This window comes from Mastigoproctus giganteus, chromosome 9 (assembly GCF_048544385.1).
Source record: "Mastigoproctus giganteus isolate SK-2022 chromosome 9, ASM4854438v1, whole genome shotgun sequence".
Lineage (NCBI taxonomy): Eukaryota > Metazoa > Arthropoda > Arachnida > Uropygi > Thelyphonidae > Mastigoproctus > Mastigoproctus giganteus.
In genome coordinates this window covers 69,749,614-69,773,752 of record NC_143583.1, presented here as the reverse complement: position 1 = coordinate 69,773,752, position 24,139 = coordinate 69,749,614, and the positions used below count along the sequence as shown (strand labels likewise).

At 38.1% G+C, this 24,139-nt stretch overlaps 1 protein-coding gene across 1 annotated transcript in view; it reads right to left on the bottom strand.

The window, feature by feature from the left end:
- RhoGAP71E (Rho GTPase activating protein at 71E) overlaps positions 1 to 24,139 on the bottom strand; it is a 358,970-nt gene that overhangs the window by 309,287 nt on the left and 25,544 nt on the right. Inside the window, exon 2 of the mRNA XM_090381175.1 lies at positions 18,869 to 19,028. Coding sequence (XP_090237301.1) covers positions 18,869 to 18,975 — 107 coding nt within the window. The 5' untranslated portion in view covers positions 18,976 to 19,028. The remainder of the gene's footprint in view (positions 1 to 18,868; positions 19,029 to 24,139) is intronic.

Here is a 24,139-nt window from a genome sequence, read left to right as displayed (position 1 = left end):
TTAGAAGATTTTAGGCAGCTGTGCTATATAGCCTACACTCCTATAATGAGTGTAGATGGGCTGAGAAGTGGCAACTGAAGTTTAACATTGACAAATGCAAAGTAAAGCATATGGGCAGAAGTAACCCCAGAGAAATACCAAATGTGTGGTACTACACTTAGGATGATAGAAAATGAAGACCTGGGAGTAATTGTGCAGTTAGATATGAAGTTTTCTGAGTAATGCAGACAGGCTACCAGAGCAAGTCATGGTTGATTATCCCTTTGTATAGTACAATGGTCAGGCCACACCTTGGGTACTGTGTATAGCTCTGGAGGCCTCATTTCTTTTTTAGGAAGGATGCAGAGTTGCTTGAGCGTGTATAGAGAAGGGCAACAAGATTAGTGAGGAGACTGTAGGGGTCCTCTTACCAAGAAAGGCTTAATGTTCTGCAAATTGCAGCGGCTGGAGACTAGGCACCTGTGAGGTAATCTACTGAGGAGTATAAAGCCTTGAATGAGTTAAGCACGCTGAATTTTGATGAGATTGTTGCTCAGATTAGGAATCTGAGGGGATATAAATTCAAATTGAGGAAAGACAGTTGTAGAATAGATGTGTGGAAATTTGCCTTTAGTCAGTGGGTGGTTAATTACTGGAACAAACTTTCATCAGTTGTTGTGGAAGTTGACAGCTTAAATAAATTCAAGGAGAAAATGGACAAACTTTTAGACGGAATGGATATGTGAAATTGTTTTTTTTTTTTGGCTGATGCTACATAAGCTCATATGCTTCCTTACTTGCACATCACATGCCTCCATTACTATTTAGCATGGACAATGCCTTGGAGTGTGCTCAAAGTACCAAGGCATGGCCTGACCATGAGTACTGCGTACAGGTCTGGATGCCTCATTTTAGGAAGGATGTAGAGTTGCTTGAGTAAGTAGTGAGAATGGCTATAAATATTGGTGAATGGAACAAAGGGTTGCTCTTATGAAAAGAGGATTAAGTTCTGAAAATTGCAGAATCTGGAGACTAGGCACCTGTGAGGTGATTTGATTGAGGTGTATATGGCCTCTGAGTTGAGCAGGTTCAATTCTGATGGGATTCTTCCTCTTGCTCAGATTATGAACCTGAGGGGGCATTAATTCAAATTGGGGAAAGACGGTTGTCAAACAGATGTACAGAAATTTGTCTTTAGCCAGTGGGTAGTTGATTGCTGGAACAAAACTTCCATCTGTCGTTGTGGAAGTTGATAGCTTAAATAAATTCAAGGAGGAACTGGACAAAACTTATAGAGGGAATGAGTGTGTGAAATTTTTTTTTTTTTTTTTGGCTGATGCTGCATAGGCTTGCTTTCTGGCATCACATGCCTCTATTACTACTACTTTCTTTCATCATATGTCTCTACTAATGCCGTACCCCCATACTCACTGTCTGAAATTCTGCACCTAGCATAATGGAGGGGACCACCGAGATGAGAACCAGAATAAGCTGTTGTTGTTGTTGTTATTGGTTTTTAGAAGCATTAGCAACTAAGGCCATATTGCTCCAGGGATATGCAGCGGTCATTCCTGACCTTTCCGCCTACTCCGTATTTGGTGGATTATGGGCTCGAACCCCGGTCTAACCAAGAAGCGTGTGCTACGCACTGCTGCTCCTACACACCTGGCTACAGAGGCTCCCCCAGAATAAGCAGGGGTCAAATTGTGGCAACCATATCACAAAGAGGAATGCTGCACTTCTGTGTCACCCTCATCATCCAGTGCAATACTTTGCACTGGATGATGAGGGTGAACTTTGTTTAACACACAGTACCAACATTACTTTACAATCATGCATGCAATATAACTGATTTCTTTTGGGGTTATGATAGGCTATGATGGGTTATCATGGTGAGATCCAATGTTTTTTACATAGAGGGTAGAGCTCTAAAGTAGTTTTTTGCAGACCAGCCACTATATAGCCCACTGGATCAAACTTATTTTTAGCTCACTAGGAGACATCCTGATTAGATAGCAAATAAGTGGGTGGAATTGTCAAGGCTTTGTGACCATGGACCTGGAAATATTCTTGCTGTGTTATGTACATCATAACCAAAAAAAAAAAAAAAAGTCAATTTGTTCAAGGTGTTTATCCCCCTCTACTTTTGAATGTAACATGAACAATCAAACTAACAGAACAAACTTACCTGTGAAAAGATCTAGACCTACCAAAAGCTCTCTCATTCATTTCACAAATATATATGTGTCTCAGTTCCAGACTATTCACATGAGGGAAGTCAGGTTAGTTAATCACCTGTCTCTTATAAAATCTTTATATCAGAGATTCAGCTTCGCCTGTCGTCCTTTCCTGTAGGAGGCCTCCCACAGGCACTTCTTCCAAATTAGAATCTCTAATCCCACAAAAGACTAATGTCAGGTGTTGAGACTAGTTTTACCAAAACTAGTCTGAACACATGCCATCCATTAATCGTCCAACTCCAAACTCTCAAATCAACTGCTCCTCTTCCTCATTTATCAATTCTATTTCTGTTCTCTGGATCAACCTTTTGAACATATTTCACGAAAATTACAATCTACAGAAATTCAAGTCTATTTATAAAAAATAACATCACAGAAAATGCATTCTTTATGAAATAGAGCATTTCAACACATGATTTGTGAAATTTAGACATTTAAATATGGTGAGATTAGCATTATCAGAGGCATACAATGCAAGAAAGCAAGCTTATTCATCAGTTAAAAAAAAAAAACAAAAAAACACCATTTCCACTTCACCCCTCTGTTCGTTCGAAATACCTGTCCAGCTGAGCCTTAAACTTTTTTAGCCTATCAACATCAACAACAAGGGATGGAAATCTGTTCTACCAACCAACCACCTGCTGGCTAAAGGCAAATTTTCGCATGTCTATCCTACATCTGTCTTTCCTCAATTTGAATTTATGCCCTCTCAGGTGATTATTCTGAGCAAAAGGAAGAATCCCATCAGCATTGAGCAAGCTCAAACCATTCAAGGCTTCATACACCTCAATCAGATCACCTCGTCTCCAGACACTGTAATCTGCAAAACTTAAGCCTTTCTTCGTAAGGCAACTGTTCGTTCCATTCACTAATCTTGTTGCTCTTCTCTGTATTCTTTCCAACAGCTCTACATCCTTCTTAAAATGAGGCCTCCAGACCTGTATACAGTACTCAAGGTGTGGCCTGACCATTGCCTTATACAAGAGGATAATCACCTCCCTGTCCCTGCTAGAAAAATTCCTATATATCATTGACAAGACAACATGAGCCACTCTTGCAGACAGTCTGCACTGCTCAGAAAATTTTGTATCAGCGTGCACATTTACCTCCAGGTCCTTTCTCTATCACTGCCACTGTAGTACCACAGAGTTGATACATTACTCTTGGGTTACTGTTTCCCATATGTAGTACTTTACATTTGTCAATATTAAACTTCATTTGCCACCTCTCAGCCCATCTATTCAACTTTTATAGATCCTGATGCAGCAGAGTACTGTTGTGTCCTTAACAACCCTGCCAAATTTTTTTCAGCCTGGACTGTACTTGTTAACAGGACAGATTGCTCCTACAGGGATGGGATACACTTAAATAGAAAGGGTGCAAGAATATTTGCTGATGCTATCGAGGCAGTGTTAGGTGGGTCGGAAAACTGCTAGATTGGGGGGGATACAGGGACTAATAGATTAACAGTAGCCACTGGCAGAGATGAAAGAGATTCTTGCACTGCTTCTATTGGAATGAGCAGAAACCTGAAAAACAAGATGCAGGATATTTCAGAGACTGCTGGGGGTCATTGCGGTACAAGTAAACACATGGGTTATGTTAGGGTAGCTAAGAACAGAAATAGGTGCATGTATAGTTGCATGTACACCAATGCTAGGAGTTTAGTAAATAAATTTGATGAATTTGAAGTATTGCTCAAAACATCAAAGGCAGATATTGTTGGGATATCAGAGACGTGGTGTCACACAGATATAAGGAATGCAGAACTGGAATTTGGGGAGTACAACGTCTACAGAAAGGATAGACTGGATAGGAAGGGAGGAGGGGTTATGCTATTAGTTAAGAAATACATAAAATCCAAGGAAGTGATGCCAGTGGACATCGCAGGACAGTGCAGTGTCGAGTCAGTTTGGTGTGACATAAACATTGGGAGATCAAAATTGAGAGTAGGAGTGTGCTATAGGCCTAATGACTCTGATGAGTATAATAAGAAATTGTACAGGGAAATAGAGTGAGCCAGTAAATCAGAGAGTCTTATAATGGGAGATTTTAATTTCCCAGATATTGACTGGAATTTGTGGGCTGGTCACTCACACACTAGCAAGGCTTTTGTGGATTTATTGGATGATTGTTTTCTACATCAGCATGTTTGGAAGGCAACTAGAGGGAGGAATACTCTTGATTTCATTATCAGCAGTGATTCTTCATCATTAAGAATCTGCAGATAAATGAACCACTAGGTGGCAGTGATCACAGTGTGCTGAAGTGGGATTAACTCAAAGAGGTAACTACCATTAGGGGTAAAGGAAAGGGTCCTTGCTTTCGTAAAGGCAACTACGATGGACTGAGACAGTATTTAAATTCTATACAGTGGGACCAACTGATGATGTTACCAACAGCAAATGCAAAATGGGAAGCATTCAAAGAACTTATCTTGGAAGCTACTAGGCTTTACATACCAACTAAGAAATATTGTTCAAGGTTTAGGCCAAAATGGATGTCAGATGAACTAATGATGAATATGGCAGAGAAGAAACATGCATGGGATACATACAAATTAACACATGACGCAGAAGCCTATGATAGATACAAGTTGATCCGTAACCAAGTTACCAAGGAGGTTAGGCAGACGAAGGCAGATTACGAGAAATCTTTGGCAAGGGATGCAAAGAAAAACAGCAAAGAGTTCTTTACTTATGTAAACTCTAGAAGGAAGGGGATGAATCAGATTGGTCCACTTGATATCGATGGGTCAACTGTTGATGATCCTGCTCAGGTAGCTAACAAACTAAATGAATATTTTGCATCGACTTTCACACATGAGGAGTTATTTAACGAGGGGAAAGCCAGAGGTGTATTCAACTCTAGCAGTAAGCTAGAGAATCTTGTAATAACTGAGAGTAAAGTGGAGGAGAAATTGCTGAAGATAAACACAAGAAAGGCGCCCGGGGTGGATGGGATCTATCCAGTTATATTAAATGAGGCAGCAGAGGAAGTAAGCAAACCCTTAGCCACAATTATGAGAGCTTCCTTGGACTCAGGGGAAGTACCCACAGACTGGAGAAGTGCAAATGTCACCCCAATTCACAAAGGAGGATCAAAGGCTGACACAAGTAATTATAGAGCTGTTTGTTTAACTTCTGTTCCAGGAAAATTAATGGAGGCACTAGTTAAAGAAGCACTGCAGGATCATTTAGACAAGACTTCAGTTATAGCTCTGACACAGCATGGTTTTATTAAGGGGAAGTCTTGCCTGACCAATTTGATTGGATACTATGATGCAGTCACAAAGGAACTAGATGCAGGAAATAACTTTGATATTATATACTTGGATCTTAGAAAGGCTTTTGATACTGTTGCACATGGAAGACTGCTGCACAAATTGGAGCAGTGTGGCATTGGAGGCAAATTGCTGCTGTGGATAAAGGGGTGGCTGAGGGGGAGAAGACAGAGAGGTAATCAATGGCCACTGCTCGTCGTGGACTAATGTTATTAGTGGAGTACCTCAGGGCTCAGTGTTGGGTCCATTATTGTTTTCTGTATTTATAAATGATATTGATGATGGTATATCAAGCTTAATGTCGAAGTTTGCAGACGATACAAAGGTAGGCAGGGTTGTCAAGGACACTACTGACACTATGCTGCTGCAACAGGATCTGGAAAGGTTGAGCAGATGGGCTGAGAGGTGGCAAATGAAGTTTAACATTGACAAATGTAAAGTACTACACATGGGAAACAGCAACCCCAGAGCAACGTATCAACTCTGTGGTACTACACTGACAGTGGCAGAGAATGAAAAGGACCTGGGGGTGGTTGTGCAGGCAGATATGAAGTTCTCTGAGCAGTGCAGACTTGCTGCAAGAGTAGCTCATGGTGTATTGTCAATGATATATAGGAATTTTTCTAGCAAGGATAAGGAGGTGATTATTCCCTTGTATAAGGCAATGGTCAGGCCACACCTAGAGTACTGTATACAGGTCTAGAGGCCTCATTTCAAGAAGGATGTAGAGCTGCTGGAACGAGTACAGAGAAGGGCAACAAGATTAGTGAATGGAACAAAGGGGTGCTCTTACGGAGAAAGGCTTAAGTTTTGCAAATTACAGTGTCTGGAGACTAGGCACCAGCGAGGTGATCTGATAGAGGTGTATAAGGCCTTGAATGGTTTGAGCATGCTCAATGCTGATGGGATTCTTCCTCTCGCTCAGAATAATCACCTGAGAGGGCATAAATTCAAATTGAGGAAAGACAGATGTAGGATAGACGTGTGGAAATTTGCCTTTAGCCAGTGGGTGGTTGGCTGCGGAACAGACTTCCATCCCTTGTCGTGGAAGTTGATAGCCTAAATAAGTTTAAGGCTCAGCTGGACAAGTATTTTGAACGAACAGAGGAGTGAAGTGGAAGTGTTTTTTTTTTTTTTTTTTTTTTTGTGCCTGATGCTGCATAAGCTTGCTTTCTTGAATCAAATGCCTCTACTAATGCTAACCTTTGTATCGCCTGCAAACGTGGACATTAAGCTTGATATACCATCATCAATATCATTTATAAATACAGAAAACAATAATGGACCAACACTGAACCCTGAGGGACTCCACTAATAACATTAGTGGACGAAGAGCAGTGTCCATTGATTACCACTCTGTCTTCTCTCCCTCAACTACCCCTTTATCCATAGCAGCAATTTACCTGCAATGCCACACTGCAACAATTTGTGCAGCAGTCTTCCATGTGCAACAGTATCAAAAGCCTTTCTAAGATCCAAGTATATAATATCAAAGTTATTTCCTGCATCCAGTTATTTTGTGACTGCATCAATGTATCCAATCAAATTGGTCAGGCAAGACTTCCCTTTAACAAAACGATGCTGTGTCCGAGCTATAACTGAAGTCTTGTCTAGATGATTCTGCAGTGCTTCTTTAACCAATGCCTCCATTAATTTCCCTGGAACAGAAGTTAAACTAACAGGTCTATAATTACTTGTGTCGCACTTTGATCCTCCTTTTTGAATTGGGGTCACATTTGCACATCTCCAAGGGTACCTCCCCCCGTGTCAAAGGAAGCTCTCATAATTATAGCTAAGGGTTTGCTTACTTCCTTTGCTGCCTCCTTTAATATAACTGGATAGATCCCATCCACCCCGGGTGCCTTTTTTATGTTGATCTTCAACAATTTCTCCTCCACTTTGCTCTCAGTTATTACAAAATCATCTATCTCACTGCCAGAGTTTGATTTACCTCTGGCATTCCCCTACTTGAATAACTTGTCATGTGTGATGTAAATGCAAAATACTCATTTAGTTTGTTAGCTACCTGAGCCGGATCGTCAACAGTTGAACCATCACTATCAAATGGACCAATCTGATTCATCCCCTTCCTTCTAGAGTTTTCATAAGTAAAGAACTCTGTGCTGTTTTTTCTTTGCATCCTTTTCCAAAGATTTCTCGTAATCTGCCTTTGTCTGCCGAACATCCTTTGTGACTTGGTTACACACCAGCTTATATCTATAATAGGCTTCCGTGTCATCTATTAATTTATATGTATCCCATGCATTTTTCTTCTCTGCCTTATGTCTCATTAGTTCATCCGACATCCATTTAGGTCTAAAACTTGAACAATATATTTTAGTCGGTATGAAAAGCCTAGTAACTTCGAAGATTAATTCTTTCAATGCTTCTTAATTTGAATTTGTTGTTGGTAACATCAGTTGGTCCCACCTTATAGAATTTAAATAACATCTCAGACCACCGTAGTCTCCTTTTATGAAAGCAAAAACCCTTCCCTTTACCCCTGATGGTAGTTACCTCTTTGAGTAAATTCCACTTCAACCCAATTTGATCACTGCCACCTAGTGGTTCCTTTATCTGCAGATTCTTAATACATGAAGAATCACTACTGATAATCAGATCAAGAGTATTACTCCCTGTAGTTGCTTCCCGAACATGCTGCTGCTGTAGAAAACAGTCATCCAATAAATCCCCAAAAGCCTTGCTAGTGCGTGAGTGACCAATCCACATATTCCAGTCAATATCTGGAAAATTTAAATCCACCATTGTAAGACTCTTTGATTTGCTGGCCCACTATTTCCCTGTACAGTTTCTTATTATACTCATCCGAGTCATTAAGCCTATAACACACTCCTACTCTCAATTTTTATCTCCCAGTGCTTATGTTACACCAAACTGACTTGACACTGCACTGTCCAGCGATGTCAACTGGCTGCACCTTCTTGGATTTTATGTGTTTCTTAACTAATAGCATAACCCCTCCTCCTTTCCTATCCTGTCTATCCTTCGTGTTACACATTGTACTCCCCAAATTCCAGTTCTGCATTCCTTATATCTGTGTGACACCACATCTGATATCCCAACAATATCTGCCTTAAATTTAAAAGAAGAAAGTAGAAAAGTAGTTTTTGAAAGTAAACAGCATTTAAATGCTTTTATATCAATAACATTGTTAATTTTGTAGCTCAAGGCTTTAACTTTAAACATTTGGCATCTCTCATTGTGGAAATAAGTCAAATCTTATACCCTGGGTGCCTACCTACCTGCTGATGATGGAGACAACTACTCCCTGACACAGCACCATCTGAGTGGTGGTATTCAACTGAGAGTAACAACATGCCCCTCCATTTAAGAAGTGCTATTTATTCAAGGTAAAAAAGCGAGGCAACTCATTGTGAAGGAATACACGGTATGACATATTCTAAAATAATGTATTATATACAAACATTTGTTTCAAACATTATGCAATGTTTGCTTCTAATAAATTTAGCTATGCACAAACATGATGCAAATCATTAAAATGTATATTATGATAAAAAATTATGAAGAAGTAGTAGTAATGACAAATGATTCAAGAAAACAAGCTTATATAGCATCAGAGAGAGAGAAAAAGAGAGGAAAAAAAAAAAAAAAAAAAAGACAGTTCACCCATCTGTACCCTCCAAGAATTTGCCTACTTCTTCCTTGAATTTATTCAATCCATCCACTTCCACAACAGAAGCAGTGCCTGTTTCAACATTCAGCCACCCACTGGCTGAAGGCAAACTTCCACACATTTATCCTGCAGCCATCCTCCCTCAACTTGAATCTATGTCCCCTCACATGTGTAGTCTCAGCAAGTGAAAGAATACCATTAACATTCAGCTTACTCAATCCAGTCCAGGATTTAAACACCTCAATCAGATCTCCCCACAGGTGCCTAGCCTCAAGATGCTGCAATTTGCAGCATCTTGAGTATTTTGCCCATGCAAAATACCTATTCAATTCGTCTGCAACATCAGCAGGGTCATCAATGGTTCACCCATTGATATAAAGTGGCCCAATGTGATTCAACCCCTCCCGTCCACTGTTAATATAAGCATAGAAGTCTCAATTGTTTTAATTTTGCATTTTTTTGCCAGAAATTCTCGTAATCTGCTTTAGCTTGTTTAACTTTCTTTGTGACTAGATTACAGACCAATTCATGTATATACCCCATAAGATTCTATATCACCTGATAATTTATGTGCATCCCATGCACTTTCTCCTATGTCATGTCTCAATAGTTCATTTGACATCCATTTAGGTCAAAGCCTTAAACAGTATTTCTTTGTTGGCATGAAAAGCCCATGAACTTCTTTGATTAGTTCTACGAATACTTCCTATTCAGAATTTGCTGTTGGTAACATCGTCAGTTGGTTCCCACTGCACACAATTTAAAAACTCTCTGAGACCTCTGTAGTCACCCTTACACAAGCAAAAGCCTTTTCCTTTATCCTTGATAGCAGTTATGTCTTTAATTAAATTCCAGATTAGTTTGATTTCGATTTTTATGGTGCAAAGGCAACTAAGGCCATGATGCACTAAGTTCACTTCCAGATTAGTACAGCACGATTGCTGCTACCCAGTGAGTCTATTACCTGCAGATCTTAATGCATGAAGAATCACTGCTGATAAAACAGATAAAAAAAAAAAAAAAGGAGAGGGTGCTCTGGTCGCAGAAAAGAACAGTCAGATATTTGGCTGCTGTAAAGGGATAAGTTTATATAGTTTTACCATATTCTTTGCTAATTAACATATTGTGTTTTTCGAGGATATTAAATAGGTTAAATAGCATTCGTTAGCTTCTTATTTTGAATTTAACTAGTGATTTTTGGAAGTTGCAACTCCTGTGTTGGCGCCAATAGCGTTGAACTAGCCACCATATTGTAATCGATAAGAAGTAGCATAACGATCTCGAACTGATAGCATAAGGTATAACGTAAAACTAGATAACGTAATACGAAGCACTGTATTAGGAATCTGTTAGCAAAATAGTATAGCATTATCAATTAGTCGGAAATATTTATAATTCTTATTAAATTTCATTGTTAATTAAATTGTATTTAAACTGAAATCATGACCTAGACTAGAGCTGCAAAGCAAAGATCGCAACTAGCGAGAGTGCTGTGACTCGGGGGAGAAACGAAGAGGGCAATTCTCCAATGTATCACAGTTTCAAAAAATGTGCGATATGTGAAATGTTTGCTGAACTTTCTAAAAGAGGACATGATCTAGCTAAGGAGGAAGTCCTTGTGTGTGCTAGATGACTAGAGTGTCAAGAAATTAGGTGAAAACTCAGCGTTCTGATGGGTGTCTATGAGAGCGTGAGGTGTACGGTAAATGCACTTGAGGAAATTAATGAGTGGCCCATCAAGCTCTCAGATGCCCAGCTCAATGGCAGAGCTCACTCCTGTGCATCAGGCAACACAGAGAATCTCCAAGGCAGAATGCACTGGTCCCACAGGAACTAGTTATTGTTGGTGACTATTGTCAGGGAGACGAGGAATATATTATGCAAGGATAGATGGAACAGGACATGTCTGCCAGGAGCAAAAGCTGATGACGTAGAGCACATTTTTTAAGGGCACAAAAGGTGATATTGTTGTACACATTGGAACTAATGACATTAAGAGTAAGAGATCTGCAGATTTACTCAAAAAGTACAGGTAAATGTTGAAAAAAAAGTCGTGAGTTAGGGTTGAACGTGAAAGTGTCCGCAATTCTCCTTAGACACAATAGGAGAGAGTATATGACGAGAGCCTTGTCAATCAATTCGGCCCTGGAGAGATTGTGCAAGGCTCAAGGGGGTTGAATTTTTGTCAACAAGCACAGCCTGGTCTGTGCTTGTTGACGGAAGAGAGTGGTTCTACAGGCATGGGTTACACTTAAATAGAAAGGGTGCAAGAATATTCGCTGATGCCATTGAGACAGTGTTAGGTGTGTCGGAAAACTGCTAGCTTGGGGGGGGGGATATACAGACTAAAAAGGTTAACAGTGGCTACAGGCAAATGCAAAACTGATTCTTGCACTGCTTCTATTAGAATGAGCAGCATCATGGAAAGCAAGGCAACAGAGATTTACATGAATGCTGGGAATCACAGTGGAATAAATAAATACATGGGCTGTGTTAGGATAACTAAGAGTAGAAACAGATGCATGTATACTTGCATGTACACCAATGCTAGGAGTAGAGTTAATAAATTTGATGAGCTTGAAGTGCTAGTCAAGACATCAAAGGCAGATATTGTTGGGATATCGGAGACGTGGTGTCACACAGATATAAGCAGTGCAGAATTGGAATTTGGGAAGTAGAATGTGTACAGAAAGGATAGACAGGACAGGAAGGGAGGAGGGGTTATGCTGTTAGCTAAGAAACTTAAAATATAAGGAAGTGCATCCAATTCATGTTGGTGGACAATGCAATATTGAGTCTGTTTGGTGTGACATAAGCACCGGGAAAGTTTTTTTTTTTTTTTGGTAGTTGTTGGCGCATAGGCTTCTGTGGCCATAATGCACCTCCCAAGGTTTTTGCAGTACTTTGATCCAAGCCCGAGGCGAGAATCGAACCCGCGACCTTTGGGTTGCCAGGCAGGCACTTTACCCACCCGGCTAGCCCGGTCGGCGCACCGGGAAAGGAAAAATGAGTAGGTGTGTGTTATAGGCCTAATGAATCTGATGAGTATAATGAGCAATTGTGCAGAGAAATAGTGGGCCAGTAAATCCGAATGTCTTATAATGGGGGATTTTAACTTTCCAGATATTGACTGGAACTTGTGAGTTGGTCACTCGCACACTACCGAGACTTTTTTGAATTTATTGGAAGACTATTTTCTACAGCAGCATGTTCGAGAGGCAACCAGATGGAGTAAAACTCTTGATCTGATTATCAGCAGTGATTATTCATGCATTAAGAATTTGCAGATAAAGGAACCACTGGGTAACAGTGATCACAATGTACTGATATGGGAATTACTTAAAGTTATAACTATCATCAATGCTAAAGGGATGGGCTTTTGCTTTTGTAAAGGTGACTACAGAGGTATCAGACATTTTTTAAATTCTGTACAGTGGGATCAACTGATGATGATGCTCCAATGTTTAATTCTAAATGGGAAGCCTTCAGGGACTTAATCTTGGAGGCGACTAGGCTTTTCATTCCAACTAAAAAATACTGTTCAAGGTTCAGGCCTAAATGGATGTCAGATGAATTAATGAGGCTCGTGGCAGAGAAGAAAAATGTATGGGATGCATATAAATAATCAGGTGACACAGAAGCCTATGGCAGATATAAGCTTGTCTGTAATCAAGTCACAAAGGAAGTTAGGCAGGCGAAGGCAGATTACGAGAAATCATTGGCAAAGGATGCAAAGAAAAACAGCAAAGAGTTCTTTACTTATGTAAACTCTAGAAGGAAAGGGATGAATCAGATTGGACCATTTAACATAGATGGGTTGACTATTGATTATCATGATCAGGTAGCTGATAAACTGAATGAGTATTTTGCATCTACATTCACACATGAGGAGTTATTCAATGAGGGGAGTACCAGAAGTTTATCAAACTCTAACAGGGAGAGTTTGAGAGCAAAGTGGTGGAGAAATTGTTAAAATTAAACATAAGGCACTTGGGTTGGATGGGATCTATCCAGTTATATTAAAAGAAGCAACAAAGGAAGTAAGCAAACCCTTAGCCATAATTATGAGAGATTCCTTGGACTACGGGAAAGTCCCCATGGACTGGAGGGGTGCAAAATGTATCACCAATTCACAAAGGCAGTTCAAAAGGTGACATAAGTAACTATAGACCTGTTAGTTTAACTTATGTTTCAGGGAAAATAATAAGAGTCACTGGTTAAAGAAGCATTGCAGGATCATCTAGATAAGACTGCAGTAATAGTTAACACAGCATGGGTTTGTTAAAGGGAGGTCTTGTCTGACCAATCTGATTGAATACTAAGATATGGTCACAAAGGAACTGAATGTCAAAATAATTTTGATATCATATACTTGGATTTCAGGAAAGCTTTTAATACTGTTGCACATGGAAGGCTACTGTACAAATTGGAGTAGTATGATATTAAGGGCAAGTTGCTACAATGGATAAAAGGATGGTTGAGTGGGAGAAGACAGAGAGTGGTAATCAATGGACACTGCTCTTCATGGATAATATTAGTCATTAGTGGAGTTCCCCAGGGTTTGGTGTTGGGCACATTGTTGTTTTGTATATTTATCAATGATATTGATGAAGGTATATCAGGATTAATGTCCAAGTTTGCAGATGATACAAAAGTTGTGAGGGTTGTTAACGACAGTAAAGACAGCATGCTACTCCAACTGGATCTAGAAAAGTTGGGAAAATGGGCTGAGAAGTGGCTTTTTTTTCTTTTTTTTTTTTTGGTAGTTGTTGGTGCATCAGCTTCTGTGGCCATAATGCACCTCCCAAGGTTTTTTTTTGCAGTACTTTGATCCAAGCCCAAGGCGGGATTCGAACCCGCGACCTTTGGGTTGCCAGGTAGGCACTTTACCCACCCGGCCAGCCCAGTCGGCTGAGAAGTGGCAATTGAAGTTTAACATTGCATTTGTCAAAGTACTGCATATGGGTAGCAATAACCCAAGAGAAACATACCAACTGTGTCGTATTACACTCAGGGAAGTGGAAAGTGAAAAAGACTTGGGGGTAATTGTTCAGTCAAATATGAAGTTTGCTGAGCAGTGCAGCTGGTTGCCAGGGCAGGTCATTCAGTCTTGTCAATAATATATAGGAATTTTGCTAGCAAGGACAGGGAAGTGATTATCCCATTGTACAAGACAACAGTCAGGCCACATCTAGAGTACTGTGTACAGGTCTGGAGTCCTCATTTTAGGAAGGATGTAGAGTTGCTAGAACGAGTACAAAGAAGGGCAACAAGACTGGTGAAGGGAACAATCGGGTGCTCTTACCAAGAAAGGCTTAAGTTCTGCAAACTGCAGTGCCTGGAAAGTAGGCACCTGCGAGGTGATCTGATTGTGGGGTATAAGGCCTTGAATGGGTTGAGCAATTTGAATGCTGATGGGATTCTTCCTCTTGCTCAGATTAAGAACCTGAGGGGACATAGATTCAAACTGAGGAAAGACAGTTGTAGAATAAATGTGCAGAAATTTGCCTTTATCCAGTGGGTAGTTGATTGGTGGAAGATACATCTTTTGTTGTGGAAGTTGATAGCCGAAATAAATTTAAGGCTGAGCTGGACTGGCATTTAGAATGAATGGAGGGATAAAATGAGAGGGTTTTTTTTTTTTTTTTTGGCTGATAAAAAAGCTGCATAAGCTTGCTTTCTTGCAGCGTATGCCTGTACTAATGTTAATGCTAAAAGTATTGCTTCCTCTTGTTGCCTCTCTAACATGCTGCTGTAGAAAATAGTTATCCAAGAAATCCAGAAAAGTCTTGCTAGTGTTGGAGTAACCAATCCATAAATTCCAGTCAACATCTGGAAGGTTAAAATCTCCCATTATGAGACATTCTGATTTGCTGGCCCACTATTTCCTTGTATAGCTGTTTGGTATACTCATCACAGTTATTAGGCCTATAACTACACTCCTACTCTCAATTTTGTTTTCCCAGTGCTATATCACACCAAACTGACTCAACATTGCACTCATCACCTATGTCAACTGGTTGTAGTGCCTTAGATTTAATATTCTTCTAAATTAAGCGCATAATCCCTCCACCTTACATGCCATGTCCTGTCCTTCCTTCCTATATACCAGTTGTCACCAATTAGCAGACTGAGAAAAAAAAATTTTGTGCCGAGTGCAAGGTAAATGAATCCAAATCATTAATTGAAATATACAGTCTGCTCTCTGTTTAATGAACTTCTTTATAGCAATTTTTTGTATTATTTTTGAATTGCTGTCAGTTGTACAATCATTTCGTAAGAAATGACATATTTTTCTCTGATTTAAATGATGAGGCACGGCAATTTCTGCGTAAGAAAGAAATAATGACAGAAGAACTTAATATACAATTAGATAAAAGTGAATACAATAATTTTCTAGAAAAACTAAAACAAATTCTATGAATGATTTGCAGATTTTTAAAAATGGGGAAAATTAACACAACTATATATCCATTTTCACTTGAACCAAATGGGGACTGGACTAATGAGGGAGCAAAATGGTTTAAAAGTAATACACTGCAATTAGTAATACACTGCAATTAGAAATTATTGATTTTCAAGAAAAAAAATGAATGAATTGAGTGATTTGCAACAGTTTTGGGGAAAACATGTGCAATGTGTAAAGTATCCTGAAATAAGGAATCTGTGTACTGAATTATGTAAAATGTTTGGTTTTTTTTTTTTTTTTTTTTTTTTTGATTTGGTAGTTGTTGGTGCATCGGCTTCTGTGGCCATATTGCACCTCCCAAGGTTTTTGCAGTACTTTGATCCAAGCCCGAGGCAGGAATCGAACCCGCGACCTTTGGGTTGCCAGGCAGGTACTTTACCCACTCTGCTAGCCCGGTCGGCGTAAAATGTTTGGATCAACATATATGTGGATCAAAGTTTTCAAAACTGAACTATGTTAAGAAAGAATAATCATCTGCTTCAAATATCAAGTACAAGGTTTGGTCCAGATTTTACAAAAATTGTCATTTTTCTCATTAATATGTATATAAGTTTTAACACTGCATCTATAGTAATTACATAAATAAATACAAATATCACCTAATATTTATTAGATGATTTATTAATTTTATTTTAATTTCAAGCATGCGGCTGTGATAAGATATTTTTTTCTAATACAGACTGTGATGAAAACTAATTGGGTGACCCCTGCTGTATACATTGTACAATAACACTTTTTGTGTCCCATATTCAAATTCAGCATCACTTATATCTGAGTGACACCATGTCTCTGCTATTCATATAATGTCTGCATTTGATGACTTAATCAGTACTTCAAATTTATTTACAATGCTTCTAGCATTAGTGTTCATGCAAGTGTTGTTACTCTTGAGTTATCTTAACACAGCCCATGTATTCATTTATTCAATGATGACTGCAAAGTAGGGCCTGAAATCCCACACACCTTGCTTACAAAACTGCTGCATGTACCAGTAGTAGCAATGCAAGAATCACTTTCACCTTTGTCTGCAACTCCAGTTAAACTATTAGTCTGTGTATCCCACTAAGCTAGCAGTTTTCTAACCCACCTTCCACCGCCTCCATAGCATTAACAAATATTCTTGCACCTTTTCTATTCATGGGTTTCCCATCCCTGTAAAAACAGTCTCTCCTGTTAACAAGCACAGACCATGCTGCGAAAAAAATTCTACCCCATGAACTTTGCACATTCCCTCCAGGACCCAACTGATTGACAGGCTCTCAATATATACTCCCTCCTATCATGTCTGGGCAGAATTGCAAACACTCTCAAATTCAATATTAACTCGCAACCTTTTCCCAACATTTCCCTATACTTGTTACACAAGTCCTCAGATCCCTCTTACTAAGATTAGTATCAACTTGTACAACAATATCACTTTTTGTGCACTTAAAAAGAGTCCTATTCCATCGATCCTTCTTGCACAACATATTTCCAATTTCCCCGACAAGTCACCACAATAACAAGCTCCTGTGGGCCCAGCACATTCTGCCTTGCAGATTGCTGCTGCGCAAGAGTGAGCTCTGGCATTGTGTTGGGCAGCTGAGAGCTTGATGGGCCCCCATTTTAATTTCTTTGAGAGCATCTACTCTACTGTTCAAAAAAAAAAAAAAAAAAAAAAATTTCATAAATGCCCATCAGAACACTGAGCTGTAGCTTAATTTCTTGACACTTAGCACACAAAGACCTCCTCTGCTGGATCATGTCCTGTTCCAGAGAGACCTACAAACATTTTACAAGTTGCACATTTTTTTAGGCTGTTGTTGCATTGGAGAATTGTCCCCTTGGTTCTCCCCTGAACCACAGCACTCCTGCGCTCATTGTTTGCTGCTCTAGTCTGGGGCATGATTTCCATTTAAATGCAATTTAATTGATTAACAATGAAAATTAATAAATTTAATTGATTAAATGACAATATTACACTAAGCTAATAGATTTCTAAATGCAGTGATACATATTACGCTATCTAGTTTTAGGTTATACAGGCAACTCTCGGTTTACAAACGTTCAATTCATTCAAAGTTTCTTAAAGTCTCCAACAGATAGAGTTCCTTATAAAATGAAATGAAATGCCAAACGTATATATTGAACATAATTGTAAGATTTCAATAAATAAGCTTTAAAAAAAAATTTATTTATTACAATAATTATCAGAAAATTATTATATAATTATACTGAACTGTTCTTTGTTTAACAAAACTAATTCAGCAATTAAAAAAAAAAAAAACACTGTTGGTTTACATGCCACGCCACATAGAATGTTGAACTCTCATGAAGATATTTACAAGCAAAAGTTGAATACTTATGTATCTACAGTACATATTATGTTAGTACTCTTTTTTAATTTCTATTTTGTAACTATGTTTTTAATTAAAATTAACAAGTACGATATCTTGTTTTTTATTCTTTTCTTATTTTAGGTTACGTATCGTATATGATAACCCATAATGCATACATACATTATAACAAAATGTACTGTACATACCATTCATACATGGTTTAAATGCTTTAAAATGGCTGCTAACGTACACGATACGCATCTTAAAAGCTCAGGAATGCAAGATACACATAATGAAGGTTTTGGAACGGAACTCGTTCATAAACCAAGAATTGCCTGTACCTCATGCTATCTAGTTCAAGATATGCTATGCTATACCATAATGACCGCAATGTTAAATTAGTTATATCCTTTCTAAAAAGGAAAAATTCCTTAGCTAAACACAAAAAAAGTTATTGCCCAACAAGTGATTAGAACCTTTGAGCTACTTATTTATCACAATTAAAACTGCTGTCCCTTTGCACTACTCGTTACGTGTAATGATACAAGGCATTGCTGTTTGTTATTGTTATTTTTGGTTTTTAGGAGCATTAGCAACTAAGGCCATATTGCTCCTGACCTTTACGCATCCTCCGTATTTGGTAGTCATGGGGCTCGAACCCCAGTCTGATCAAGAAGCGTGTACTACGCAGTGCTGCTCCTGCCCACCTGGCTATGGAGATGCCCTCACACAAGGCATTGCCACTAAAATTCTAGTCAGGAAATAGAAAATACAGATGTAAGGAGAACTTATAAGAAGCCATGATACTCTCACGGCAGTTACATAATAAAATACTTTCAGAATGTATGATAAAATTTAAGCTAATAACTCAGAAATGAAAAGGAAGTTATACTGAAATATACATATAATACTTGTACAACTTACTTCTCCATACGAGTAGGATAAGGGGCACTGGAATGTCCACAGGAGGTAACAACATTACTTATTGTAGCAGCTCCACGATGCATTCTTCTTGCCCAAGTAGACATCATAAGTATAGCCTAACTATATTAAATTCTCCTGCTCCCTCCTACCAGCCAGGCACCTATGTTGATAGAATAATATCACATCAAAAATGAATATGTATTGTAAATATAAACTTCTTAGCATTAAAAAGGGATTAAGGGATGAATAATAATAATAATAATAATAATAAAAAAAAAGTATCAAAAACTAATTAAAATAACTGTAAAACAGCAGTTTTACAATCAATCTTTACTACTTCCCCAAGAAGTAAAATATTTCATAGAAATTTGTATGTGCAGAGTCTTTCTAAATAGACTAGTTTTAGTTGAAAAAAAATATTATTTAAGTAAGAGAAATTTTATAACACAGAACAATGTTTCTCAACTGGTGGTATGTGTTGACATATTAGGTATACAAGTGAAGTCTAAGGTCTATACCAACACATCTGAAATTTTGAAAAAACTAAATTTATTATTTTTAAAATCTTTTAAAATGCTCATAAGATTTGTGTGGGGGGGAGAAGGACTAACAAAAAATTAATCACGCTTGTGATAAGCTTTCAATACAGCGCAACCTCGATATAATGCGGGAATCGGGCAATAACTTTATTACCCGAGTTGTAAACGAAGCAAGTTTTAACCAAAAAAAAAAATTTTCCAATTTTTTTAAACATAAATACATTTTACTTACTAAATAAATACTTTATTTACTAATGTTTTAATAGCATACAGACTAAAAGACAAGGTATAAAAAGTTATCATTCCCTTTACATTCTACTAATACACAATGCTGTTATGGATTTACATTTTATGCATCCATTCTGAAATAGTCATGTAATTTAGTTTGCCTAATTACATAATTAGAAATGAAGATGTTCATTATCACTTTGACATTCTAACCACACCATTACATCATGTTTTCGAGTACTATTAATTTCAGGTGCTTTTTTTCTTATATAGAGTCATCCACATTATCTTCTGAGTCACTCTCTATGTCATTGGTTTATCGATTGTATTCCCACTTTTCACAGAGACCGATTTCTTCCTCACTTGGGTAATGCACAAGTGGACTTGCCCATCCACCTCAATCCAAGAAGCCAGGTCAAATGCTCCAAGACTGCCACTGAGTATGTTACAAGCAGTCTTTGCTTCTCGTTCTGAAAATGCTGATAATTCAACGTTATTAGTAATCATCTTTTCCAACAGTTTAATTGCTACTGAACTTATTTTCTCCCATGGTAATCAAATATCATATGCATTGAGAATTAGGTTTAAATTTGAAAGTGTCTGCAATTCTGCCCAAACACAATAGGAGGGAGTACACGATGAGAGCCTTGTCGATCATGTTGACACTGGAGAGATTGTGCAAGGCTCATGGGGAAGAATTTTTCTCAGCATGCTCTGTGCTTCTTAACAGGAGAGACTGCTGAACCAGATGACATAATATGGCTGAGAGTACGGGAACCAGTAGCAGGAAGTGATAACAGAGTTCTACAGTGGACGATGAAGAGAGAGGTAGCAGCAGTTAAAGGAAAAGGAATGGGTTATAATTTCAGGAAAGGAAATTAAATTATAACAGCTTAAATTGCTACATAGCCTCTATTAACTAGGTAGATATCTCACAGAGCATATACAATTGAATTATGGTATACCTTTAAAACATTAATCCCAGAAGCCTTGAATGCATATATACCATTAAAAGAATACTCCATGAGGAGGATTCCAAGTTGGATGAATAATGAAGTTGACAGATTACTTGAGCAGAAAAAGACTGCATGGAAAGGTTATAGGGCAATAAAAGGTACTGAAGCCTATAACAACTACAAACTGATCTGTAACAGCACAACAGAAAAAGTTAGGCTGGCAAAAGCAGATTACGAGAAATAGCTGACAAAGGGAGCAAAGAGTGGAGAATAAGGAATTCTTCACATATATAAATGCAAAGCAGAGAAGGACAAATCAGATCAGACCAGTGGTGGGAATCAAAAATTTTAAAATCCAGTTCTCTATCACCTTACTCCCCCTTTTCAAGGTAAAAAAGAAAAACCAAACATAAACCAAAAGTAGTGTAGTTCACATGCCACTCTGTGTGAAATGGCATTTAGGGCCTGGTTTGGAAAACTCTGGAAATTCTAGGAACAGGTTCGTGCAAACCGGCTGAATCCCGCCACAGGATCAGACCCTTATGTAATGGATGTGGAATAGTATTAGAAACCACAGCTGATGTTGTAGATGAACTCAACAGTTACTTTGCATCAATATTTACAGAAGAGAGAGAAAAAAAAAAAAAAAAAAAAAAAAACACTATGTCAATGAGAAATTATGGGATTGAAATTGAAAAATATGTAAGTAATGATATTGAAATTTCACACAATTATTTAATGAAAAAAATTGAGCCTACAAGTGAATAAGACTCCTAGCGTGATGGAATATACCCTATAATTTTAAGGAAAGTGGCAAGTGAGTGCACTAAACCATTGAGGCTAATTATGAGAGCATCACTAGACTCAGGAGAGATTCCGTTGGATTGGAAAAGTGCCAACGTATCTCCAATATGTAAGGGCAGTTCTAAGAGTGCAGTGGGAAATTACTGACTGGTCAGTCTAACTTCAGTAGTAGCGAAAATCATGGAAGCAATGATCAAGGGTGGATCAAGGATAGAAATAGAATTCTGAAGGATATGCAGCACGATTTTGTAAAGAGAAAAATCACGCATAACAAATCTAGTTGGCTATTTTGACAGGGTCACTCATGAGCTGGATTTAGGGAATAATTTCTACATTGTTTATTTAGATATAGAGTGCGTGATGTAAAGATTGGTAGAGTAGTTAATGATCATCACCAAGGAGAACTTCTTCAGAGTGACCTAAATAGAATTCAGGGATGGGATAGTCAGAAAGGTGGCAGCTTTGCTTTAATCCAGCAAAGTGCAAAGTTTTAGCACTTTGGGAACAGTAACCCCATATAACTTATAAACTTGGTGGAGCTGAACTAAAGTCAATAGTGGAAGAAATGTTTTGGAAGTTACGATACAGTCAGAAATGAAGGTTCTTCAAGCATTGTAGACAGGTTGCAAGGAAGGCCCATAGTATCCTATCGATGATTTATCGAACATTTGCTAGTAGAGATAAGGAAATCATAATCCCATTATATTAGGCTCTTGTTAGGCCACACTTGGAATACTATGTTCAAGTATTGACACCACACATAAAATAACACATCAAGCTTGTTGTAATGGTCCAAAGACGGGTAACTCACCTGGTGAGATTGTCAAAAGGGTGTCCATATGAGGAAAGACTTTGAATATGTGGATTGCACAGCTTGGAAAGTAGGCACTTAGAGGAGGCTTGAATGAGGTGTTTAAGACTCTGAGAGGCAAAAGTAAAATGAATGAGGATGAAATTTTCATGGTTATAAATGATTCTAGACAATGGACACCTGAACCAGTACAAGTTGCAGGAGAGATGTTTAGATTGGATTGCAGGAAGCTTTATTTTAGTCAACAATTTATAAATTATTGGGATAAGTTACCTATATGGGCGGTGGGGGCAAACAGTTTGGGAAAATTAAAAGGTCAGTAGATAGTTAACTATGGGAGGAGGGAAATGCATAGGTTTTCTATTTCCTTTATTATTTTATTTAATTTTTTTTATTATTATTATATTACTTTTATTATTTTTTTTTTTTTTTTTTGGCTGGTGTAGTAGCATAAACCTTAGGCTTCCTTGCACCAATATGGCCATTACTAATAATAATTTGAATACTGGAAAAAATTACCAGGATTCCTGGTATTTAGAATTCTGGGATCCCTGTATTGTAAGCTCTAGCTGAAAGGTGGCAGCAAAGAACTGCATATGGGTAACAGTAACCCCCAGAGTAACATACCAACTAGGGCTTACAATACTGAGATTGAGGGATCCCGAATACTGGTCATTTTTTCCTGGTATTCAAATCCCGATATTGATATAAAAATACCGGTTTTTCAGTACTAATTTAAAAAATAATTATCCATGATTTATTCACATAAAGGTTATAAAATCTACAACAATAAATCATTAATACTACTGAATTTGAAACTGAGGGATTGTTATACACAGTACAAATGCAATGGACACGTGAAAGCATCATGAAACTGCAAGACAAAAATCTTACAAATATATTTCTCTTAGTAAGTATAGTGTGTGGGGGGGGGGGAAGTAAAGCACTTAAGGAATAACAAAAACATCATTACAGAAATATTTCAGTTAGTGGCAGTAGGCCTGGTAAGGCACTTAAGGAATATGGTGAACAGTGATGGCAGGTGCGGAAGGGTTAAAATTAAAAGCTTCTGAACAATAGTTTAATCAATCTATTATACTGCTACTTGAGGATGACTTGTGACAGTGCATTTTTGGAAAGGGTGTCGGTATGGAGCAGTTCAAAAAGGTATTGTGAACAGGTGATCTTGAGGTAAAAGATGAAAGCATTTCCTTCTGTGGGAAAATTGTTTTTCCCACCAAAGGAAGAAGAACGAGTTTAAAGAATAACACCCATGATTGGGTCAGGTTTAAATTAGATAGGGGGAGATATGTAAATGCATGCAAACCCCTCTGGGGTTTACACATAAGCTTGCATATAAAAAAGTATTACAAGGAGCGACTGTAACTTGGAATCAATTCAATAAATAAATGAGAAGGAAATAAATAATGTGCTCGCACAAAAAGAGGGGTTTGTGGTTGTTGTTTGTAGAAGTTGCAGACTTCCAGTGGTAGTTCTGGGTTCAGTTCAGGTCCAGTTGTGGGAGTGTCCAGCTATATAGTGTAGGGTTCCGCCGGACGACATCACTGCACTCCGTGGAAGGAATCCCACCATGAAAGAGAAGGAAGGCAGGTCCTCTTAACTGTGTGTTGTTTTGGAAATGATACTTAGATAAAGTGGAAGATTATTTTAGAGTAAGGTTGAAGAAACATGAGAAATAAGGAAATGTTTAGTATTGAGTTGGTTTATTGGTTGAAGTTGAAAGAAAATTGATATTGCTAAATTAAGAGAGATTACATGGAATTGTCAGCATTAAGTTAGCGACTTATGGATTGCTGTTGTGAAGAGAATTGATATTGGTGATTAAGAGGAATATGAGTAAATAAGAGAAAGTGATTAAGATTGAATTAGTTTGGTGTTTGAAGCTGTAGAGAGAGTTAAGATTGTTAATTGA